The 9,720-nt window shown below is 36.8% G+C and overlaps 1 protein-coding gene across 3 annotated transcripts in view; it reads left to right on the forward strand.

The window, feature by feature from the left end:
- Window positions 1–9,387, forward strand: part of UTRN (utrophin) — a gene marked incomplete at its 3' end in the record, with an annotated part of 370,441 nt that extends 361,054 nt beyond the window's left edge. For 2 of the 3 annotated variants that reach the window (XM_080586229.1, XM_080586227.1), the window contains 4 exons: window positions 483–591; window positions 2,040–2,126; window positions 5,653–5,675; window positions 6,757–7,172. In XM_080586229.1, coding sequence (XP_080442355.1) covers window positions 483–591; window positions 2,040–2,126; window positions 5,653–5,675; window positions 6,757–6,771 — 234 coding nt within the window. Of the gene's footprint in view, window positions 1–482; window positions 592–2,039; window positions 2,127–5,652; window positions 5,676–6,756; window positions 7,173–7,211 lie in introns of those variants that run through there. The other variant, XM_080586228.1, reaches the window with a different exon arrangement.
- Between the last annotated feature and the right edge of the window lie 333 nt (window positions 9,388–9,720).

Below are 9,720 nucleotides of genomic sequence, written 5' to 3' on the forward strand. Positions count from 1 at the left end.
CAGATGTTTTTAAGCATAATCAGTCACCTTAGCAAAGTTTCTTAGGGCAGCTTATATGGCTGCTCTTTGTGTGCATGCATCTGCTGTGTGTGGACATACGTATATGTACATATAAGCAAACCCAACCCCAGTAATACCATTTTATAGTCTCTTGGTGTAACTGAACAGAAAGCCTCGTCAGACTGTTTGAACCTAAACTGTGTTTCTGTGGTACATGCTTGCAGCTGAACAGTGTTTTTAACAAGATGACTGTTAACTGCCGTCTCATAAGAATTACACTTAAGTCTAAATTTTCATCTTCAAGTTGTCCCTAATAGTTGTATAGACCTAAGCCAACTTTCTATTGTTTAGAGAGAAAACAAGAAAGAGTACCAAAAAGAAAAGAGGGAAGGAGGGGGGAATCAAGATGACCATATACAAGCCCACGCTTCAATTCTGTAGATATAATTTACGTAAATTACATCTTGTTGTCTTTCCTGTAGCCTGAGTCAGACTCCCGGGTTAACGGCACCTCCCCCTGTGCTTCACCCCAGCATTTGGCCCTCGGCTACCCGCTTGCGCAAGAGACAAGCTCGCAGTTTCATCAGACAGGTGAGTGTTTGATCAGATAACATGCTGTATGGGTCTGAAGGTGATTACTGAATAGTTTTGTTTGCATCTTTCTGAAATGGTTTACCAATAAAAAGGAACCGATCTTTGTGATGCTACTGGGAGCAGTACTTAATGCAGCTGGAGCTGCTGCTTCCCCACACCTGCAAACAGCTGCGGTATCTCGAGGATCCATGTGACGCTGAATTATGGATTTCTGTCACTAGATTTCTTGGTCCCATCCATTTTGATCTATTGAATTTACTGGGCTAATCTGTCCTCACTGAATGGAGAACCAGATTGCATTGGAGTGAAACGACCAACAGCTGTTTGTCCTACAGTACATGCATGCAGCCAAGTAATCTGACAGATACAGGAACAAATATCCAAAAACATATAATCAAAATTTCCTAATGGCTGCTTCATGTGTATCCTCTGCTCTTCCTGGTACTTTGATGACCCCACCCCTCAAAGGCTTCACATCTTTAGGAATTATTTAGTAGTACAGCCACTGCACATGAGAGGATTTCTCTCTGAAAGATTATTTTAAATTCTCCAATAGCAAAACTCATTAATTCCACTGGGAATTAGCAGAAATAATTACGGACCATTGAATGTTCAAAATTCGGAGAAAAAACAACCAATTTTTCTCAAATTATCTAAGTGTAATTTCATCCCTATGTTTCTTTTCCAGCCTTTGTGTTACAGATTTTTAAAAAAATCTGTGGAAAGACAAAAATTCTCTTGCATACTGAAAAGTTTTCATTCAGCATGGGCATGTGTTTTTGCTATAATTTATCTGAAAAAACCGCAAAACTTCTCTCAGTTTGATTTAATGCAATGGTAGATTTATGAGTGAGGCTGTCTAATAACAGAGCCGGTTGTATTTCCTAACCATTCCACTTGCTAATTTTAAGCAGCTTTTAAAAAATATTGTGGCAAGGAGGATTTTAACACTAATGGAGCTTCTGCTTCTGATTGAATAAACACTGCCTGAAAGATATTTATTTATTTACAAAAAGAATTATATATTCAGTCTGGAAGTTACATGACAAATCATCTTTAAAAAAAAAAGAATACTAATTGAGCAGCTACTGAGTACAATTCCTCCGTCTTGATGACCTTTTACTTATCTATAAATTGTCATATATTGGTCCTTGTTGGCACTTCCTTCTAGTTAAATCTTGGGTGCAGTTGTTGAGCTTTAATAACAGAGAAATTCTTTGTGCTGCAAATCAGTAATTCAACTTTCACCTCCTCTCCCAAGGCTGGCAATTATCAATGACAGTTCCTGCACTTTAAGTTACAAAGGCTTTAGCTAGTGGTTTCCCTTGAAATGTAAAGCAATATTTAAATGGATGTTTGGATGAGAATGCTTTGCAGAATGTTGTTGACTTTTTCTTTTGTTGTTGTTGCTAAATTCATTGCTCTTTTTGTTGTCGTATCTGCAGATGACTTGTTAGTTCCACCTCATGATACCAACACAGATCTAACAGATGTTATGGAGCAAATCAACAGCACATTTCCAGCTTGCTGCTGTAAGTGTAATAAATTACGTCTCTGAGAATAGTATTCAATTTGAGGTGGACTAAAGAAGAAAAAAGTCATTCCCATGGTACCAACTAAGAAAAAATCTTCTCTCTGATAAGATATCTGATAATATCTTGTCAAGATATACAAGCTACATAATTCTGTTCTTTAAGGTTGTTCAACATACACTGTTTGTGAGGGGAAAAAATAAGCTTGTGTTTTAAATGACAATTATTCACTACAAGAAAAGTCTGTTGCTCCATATAGAATGTTCATCTGTGTCTGCACAAGGGAAAAGAGCTAGAGTCCCATTTGCTGCTGATGTAAACCCTATGTAGAACTGAAGTGAATGTAAATTCAGAAAATTTGAAAGCTGCTTCTCTAATATAAATTGAAAGAAATGCTGCAGGCTACAGTAGGGACCATAGCCCAATTCTGAGTCCCCGAACTAATTATTGAAGTAGTTACTAAACTAATTGGCCAGAGGAAATAACTGTTAACCACAGCACATAACATCTTTCCCTGCTTAAATACATTGAAAGTTAGTATTTTATTAGTTGTATATTAAAGTAAAACCAAGTAGCTTCATATGCATGGCTTTTATCAGCTGATATACGTTCCTGTTGATCCTGTTCCTTGCAGGGTGTCACTGCCCTTACAAAAATGAGTAGCTATCTTTCTGGTTCCACCAGTATTTCATATAGATTGGTGGGTTTGGCAGGGATGGGGTGAAGTGACAGCTTTGTTATTTAGTATATTTTTTTTACCTACATACATAACATATATATTTTCACCTTCACATCTTCTGCCTTAGCAAATGAGTAGTGAAATCTGTGATATATTATTACACTCTCAACAGCTCTTTAAAATGAAGTGTAATAGTGATGGTCAGTTTTAAAAGGCACAAGTAAAGGGTAGGTGTTCTTCTTCCAGTCCTTCTGGAAGCATTGGAGCTCTATTCTATTCTATCCTGTTTTGAAAACTCAATGAACCCTATTAAAATGCTTCTTTTATCTCTTGTATATATGTTGTTCATGTGTGAAGGACTGCATCAGAGAAGATGCACTTTCCACGTTTTAAGAAAGTAAATTAGTGTTTAGCAAAAGATGTTTTGTTTCAGCTATCCCTTGATGTTTTCATTGAGTTCAGTAGTTCATAGCCCATTGCATTATAAATTAAGGAGCATCTCTTCTTAAAGCCAGCAGCTATTGGAGCTACTTAGCACAACTCAGGGGTGTGTTTTATGTATACAAATAAACAGAAAATGCAAACAAATTATCAATTCTTGTTTTTGCAAATTTCTGCCTGGCATGTATAAGCAGTATAGCAGCTACTGGCCATTTGGCCCAAGTGAATTTACAACAAACTTGTAGAAATACTTTGCCTGCCCCCAGCTGTCAAGGGAAAAGAAAAATAACGTCTCTGAAAAAAGTAAGGGTTCTTTCCGCTAATAGCGTACATTGAAAGTAGTTTAAAATATTTACTTTTTCTGAAAGTAGAAGGGATATTTTCTTGTGCACTGCCAGCATTTTTGTTTAGTTTCTGTCTCCTGAATTAAAAGGAGCATAGTGTGCCACTGGGAGCAGGTCAAACAGAGGATATGGAATCTCCAGCCTTAGAGGTTGTCAAGACTATTGTTGGCAGCAGTTCTGCTTTGAGTGAGAGGTTGCACTAGATGACCTGCAGAGACCAGGCAATGTTGCTGTGGCTTTCTGAATGAAATTCCATCATATAAATTAAAGGTCACAATAGAAGGCTTTTCATGACTGATAGAGTTCCGGGTCAATCTTTTTAAAGTAGTGATAAAAAAATATACTAAAAATACTGCCTGCCAGCCATTTCCAATGCTGCTGAGTCACTCTGCACACTGTTCATCACTTTGTTCTCTATGACTTCACAACAATAACAAAGTACTTAGCATCTTCTTGGGATGCTCTGGATATCTGAGTGCTTTGGCTCCAACAGTAGCTTTGCAATGTTGTAAGTATGTAAGTGTCTACTGTAATATTTAAAGCCTCACAGCATAGTGGATATAGTCTTTTCAAAACCTCTGCAAGGTAGGGGCATTAACAGCCCCTTCTTGACATAACATCTTGACTTCTTGTTTCTTAATATGGAAGAAACAACAGGGACCAAGATTTGCAGCTGTTCGTTGTGGGAGATATTGGGAGGAATGGAGAGCACTGTCAGTATGGGGCCTATAGCTCAGTTGTTTGACTCTGGACATGCCTGATGGCATGAATCCTAAATTCCCCTTAAAGAGTGACAAATTCCAAGAGGGTAAGTCAAAAGCTTTCCAGCCTAATGGGTGATATACGTTCCCCAGAGTTTAGAAATGGGGTTTTGAATTCTCGTTGATTGAACGACAGGGAAAAAAAGAATCCAGTTACATCAGTCATGGGAATGTTCATTTTTGGGTGGCTTAAACCTGTGAAACCTGTGGTCTGTTGAGCCCTGGGAGTTTGTGGACGACTTCCAAAGGATGCTCAAAAAGGGCAGAGAAAGACAAGTTCACATACTGTGCATAGTTCTGTGCGGATTTCCCTATGCTGTTAATTGATTTTCTTTTTTTTTGAAGGATAAATTGGGAGGAGGGAGTTGGGAGTCTTGCTACAGCCTGTACAGGACACTTCTGTAAAGTGTATTCAAAGAAACGGGGGCGAAAAAAGTGGCATGAAACTACTAACCCCAGAGCATTCTTGGGTCAGAAACCCATGGGACCCTAAGGAACAGTCGCTATTTGTTGTTACTGTTATCGTTCCATGCAAAACATGTTGGGAGAGTTCTGCATAGTCGAAGTGACAGTCACAGTATGTAGGGCTTTTCAGAAAGATGGATTTGCAAAACTTCCCCAATGTAACTTCAAGATAGCCAAGCAAGAGTAGAGAAGATGTCTCATTTTTTAACCTGTATCAACTGCTTCATCACACTAAAATAAATAAGCAGGCAACTTGCAAACTTGATGCAGTAAAAGAAATGGGGAGAGAGCAAATATGTACTGTTAACACTTGAGGTAAAGGTTCCAATTTTTGTATTCTCTCATTTTTTCTTCTTATGTTACAGCCTTTTATCCTCAAAGCGGTTCTTGTTTTAGGTCTCTGACCATTCACTGTCTACTTCCTTTTCGAATGAAAGGTCTAAGATTTCATGGGTATTATTGCAATACAGATAATATCAGTAATATTTAATGGCATACCAAGCTGATCTAGTATGATTCATATTTTTGAACAGACAGTAGTATAATAAAGCACTTCTAGGTCTGTATGGTCACAAGTATTGAAAAGGGAAAAACATAGTCTGTATTCGTAACACTTTAAATTTATTACAAGAAAACTTGTGAAGAAAGTTATGCCTAGACCATTACAACACACTTGTAGTTAAATGTTGTTGTTTGTGTGTTTGTTTTTTTAAGGTAAAATCTTTCTGTTCTTCTGTAGTAAATATTTTCTTTTTATTGCCTTTGGTTTTATACTGCCAAGCTGCAGAATCGTGTAAATTTCTAACTTTCTTTTGCTTTTGTTTTTCTATTTACAGCAAGTTTCACTGGCAGGCCACAGGTATGAGACATGTTTACGTATTTGCATTGTCATTGGAATTGAAGTTCAGACATTGTGCAGTTCTGGGATGCTGACCACATGGAATCAGCTGAAAATGATTGGGGACAGTTAGTTTCAAGCCAGCATCAGTTCTGCAAGATCAAAGCTGGTTCTTGCAACAACATCCGTATGTGCTTGTGCGCTGGTACCCATAGCTCCAGTTCCATGAGGGTCTATCCTGCAAAGCATTTTAGGCATTAGATTAAGCTGTCTTCTCTTATAAGGCAACCACTTTACAAACCCAAAGAAGATATCTGGCTAATTAATTTCACAGTTCACAAAAAATGTGGAAATCAATCTGGTATTTAGATACTACCGAGTTCCTGAAACTCCACCTGGTATGAATCATCAATTAAATTTATTTTATAAGAAAGAGAAATAGGAAAAAACACTTGCTATAGGATTTGGTTGATATTAGAGCAAATTTATGACAAATAAGGAACAACATAATCTTGTGTCATTGCAGAGTTCTTGAAAAATTTAATTGCTAAATAAGTCTTAAAGACTAGCACAACTTGCTATGTGCTAGGTTTCAGAAGAATGAAGTGATAGGCAGAGTCCATTTACTCCCCTAAATTGCTTCACCTTGTCTATTAATCCACAGGTTGCAAGGTCAGACCTCCCCAAAGAGAGTATCTAAAAATTCAGAAATATTGCTCAACAAACACTTTCATGGGCTGTAATATCTTGTATTAGTAAGATTGCCCTCCCAGACAGGAATTTCTGAAGGGAATGGGATGAATCGTGCCCTGCAGTCAGTGACTCAGACTTCGGGTTTCAGTGTCTTAATAAAGTACACTCGTGAATTAAACTAACATTTTTCAGAAATCCTTCCTGTAAGCAGGCATAGTGATAGCTTGCAGTGTTCTCAGTGATTAATATTAATCTTCATAAAAAAGCATTTGATTTTTTAGATGCAGAACGATTCCCAAGTGATCTTGGGATATGCTTGATATATATGATATGAGATATACGATGATATATATGCTTGATATACACCATTCCAGAGCCATTTAAGAAGGGATATTTCCCTGTTTTGCAGAGAACAGAATCCTGAAACAGGAGCCTGGAAATAAGCATCACATTTTAAAGGGATGAGTGAGTCCAAATCCTGGTTGTGCATACTCTGCATTTTTACCACCAGGGATTTTGATAGTTTGGATAGAGCAGTAGTTAGCCTACACTTTTTTTTTTCTATGGGTACACAGCAAGGAAAGCATTTAAGTTGTATTTACTACTCTGTAGTCATAACATCCTTTGGGCTTTATTCAGCAAGAATTTTAAATGCTGCAACACAGTAAAATGAGGGTTCTCTTAACTACATGCCTCAGTGATTTGCTGAGTCTTGTGACAATACATCTAAATTTTTAAAGTATATATTTTTTTGTAATATTACGCCCGAGTCCTTAACTGAACCGAGTCCAGAGTATTTAAATCTCTCTTTAGAGGACTGTGCATGCTAAACAGTACTGACATGGTTATTTCTCATCATTACAGGCAATGTGAAGTGCTCATTTGGACGTCAACCAGTGCTTCTTGATGTGCAGTACAGCCCTTTTCTACAAAACGCCAATCGCGAGTTCCACTTCATCAGAAGGCTGCATGGGACCTTGGGACATGCTGTTCAATTTGACTGCGTGTTCTACTTGAAATAGTAAAACACTGAATACCCAAAGATGAGGATGTTGTTTTTATAGTATTGTTTTTTTCTTCTTCTTCCCTTTCTATGCAACTGTAAATTAATGAGCAGTGGAGTATTTGTCACTGATTTGTATAAATATACAGCCGCGGGAAAAGGGGCAGGGGCTTTATATACGTTCTTTTTGATAATCGTAAAGAGAACTGCTAAGGAGTTTGGAGCAAAATGTTACATTTATACATTCCTTTCAGCTCTTTGCTTTTACATTGTAAAATATCCTCAGTTATGTTCTCACTCATTTAATATTCTGTATGGATTATTTATATGCTAACTAGCTGACCACACAGACTCCAAAATTATTCTTGATTTATTTTCAGGATTGGCATATGAAGTTCCCATGATTTGCATTATTGTTACTGTTTAACTAAACTTGCCATTGAGTACAAGCTACAGTATTTTAACCCCATTAAACAAGGTAAAATCTAATTTCAAGTCATACAATTATCATGCACCAAAATGGTATTTTTAACATTCTTTTAGTTATTTCCAGCCAACACACTCCATTTGGAGGATTATTTTATTAAGCCTTACTTTACTTTGAATCAGGAGATAGCTAAAAAGAGGACTTAAATGATAGTTTGAGTTGTTTTTAGTAAGGTCTAAGTTAGTGTGATCTTGCCCAACTTTGGAGACAAAGCTTTGCTGTTCCCTGCTGTGCCAAACTTGTTTCAAGTTTTGGAATTTACAGTCTGTGAACTAAAGCTCATTTCCGTGAGATCCCCTTCTGATGATCTAAACACACCAGTCTTTTATCTGCCTCTTGTAAATGAAGAGACAATTAGAAAGCCTTTTCCAATACTATTAGTGATGGAACGTTTTCTTCAAAGCTGCAGTGCTCTTAGATGTTATCATGTGGCATTGTAATCTTGCAACTCATCTTTATCTTTGAAATCATTTATTTATGTACTTCCAGTAGGGATAATTATGGGAAAGTTATGTCACTGATCAGCTGATCTCTAATTTTAAAATAATCATGAGAGATTTTAATGCCTTCATGGAGTTTACAATGCTGCATGGACACTTGATTTAATTTCAGGACATACCTTTAATTCGTAAAACTGCATGCAATATATTTCATGTATAGTGCAGAAAAATGATGCTATGTTGTTCTTGATTATTACTGAAGAAAAAAGAGTCTCAAAATGGTATTGGAAGAGTTATACATTTTGTACCAAAAGATGCTAGAGGACTTTAAAACAGAAAGTCAGGAATTTCTAGTGTTTTTGTGAAGTGGTGCCAACTAGATTGTCCTGCACCCACAGTACTTACTCCTGGACTGCTGCTGCTGCTCAAGGAATTGATTTGAGCACAGTGTGACCACATTCTAGAGTTGGCTCCAGTGCCAGTTCTTTCTGAACCCTTTGGCAAATTATTTAACCACTCTGCCTCTGTTTTCCCATCTGTAAAATGAGGATCGATAGTACTTACCTCTCAAAGGTGTTGTAGACCTTAGTGTCTGAAAAGCTCTATATAAATGCTAAGTGTTATTTTGGAGTGAGTGGAGCAAAACTGTCAGGGAGGGAAGAGAAGATGCTGGCTACTATAAATGCTTCATCTATTAAAAAAGTAGCATAGTTATTCTGAGAAGAAAAACAAATACATTTTACAGAAGAGGAAAGCCATGACCACCTTTCTACCTCAGACCTATCTTCATGAGTAGTATTGGAAATAGCTTTATATTCTGTTCTCTGCAAAGTACTTTGCTTTTATCAAGCTTATGCCATTCTCTAAGCAAAGAATCCTTAAAAATAACCCACCAAATAAGTAAAAAAAAAAAAAAAAAGTCTCATTAGTGAATTTGGTGGCTTTTATTTTTGTTCTGAATATGAGGTTATGTATAAAGTTGTTTTTCTGCCTGTGTTTGTATGCATCCTTTGTCCTCTGCTGCCAAGTAAATGCTACTTCAAACACTACATTGTAACATTCTTCCTCTGAGACAGTAATAAATAAAAGGAATATATTGCAATAAAATAAGTAGTAGTATAAGTTCTTTCAAGTTTTGTGGTCTTCAAGGATGGCACTTGTCATTGCTACATCTTGTAATTTTCATTCTGAAGAGAACCTATTTTAAAACAGCAGTGCTGTATCAGTCTATTTCTACGTACTAGCATTTTGGAGTGTGGTTTTCATTTATATAAATGAGATAAAACACTTTTTTCCCATGGGTCTGTGCATATCTTCTCTAGTATTCCATCTTTAGTCTGAAATCCTCCTCAACTGCATGACAGATTTTAAATTTGACCAACTGAGAAGCAGACTGCTTTTATGCAAAAACATGTTATGTATACATATTATAAAACAGCAATA

This window comes from Anser brachyrhynchus, assembly GCF_964034855.1.
Source record: "Anser brachyrhynchus genome assembly, chromosome: 3".
Lineage (NCBI taxonomy): Eukaryota > Metazoa > Chordata > Aves > Anseriformes > Anatidae > Anser > Anser brachyrhynchus.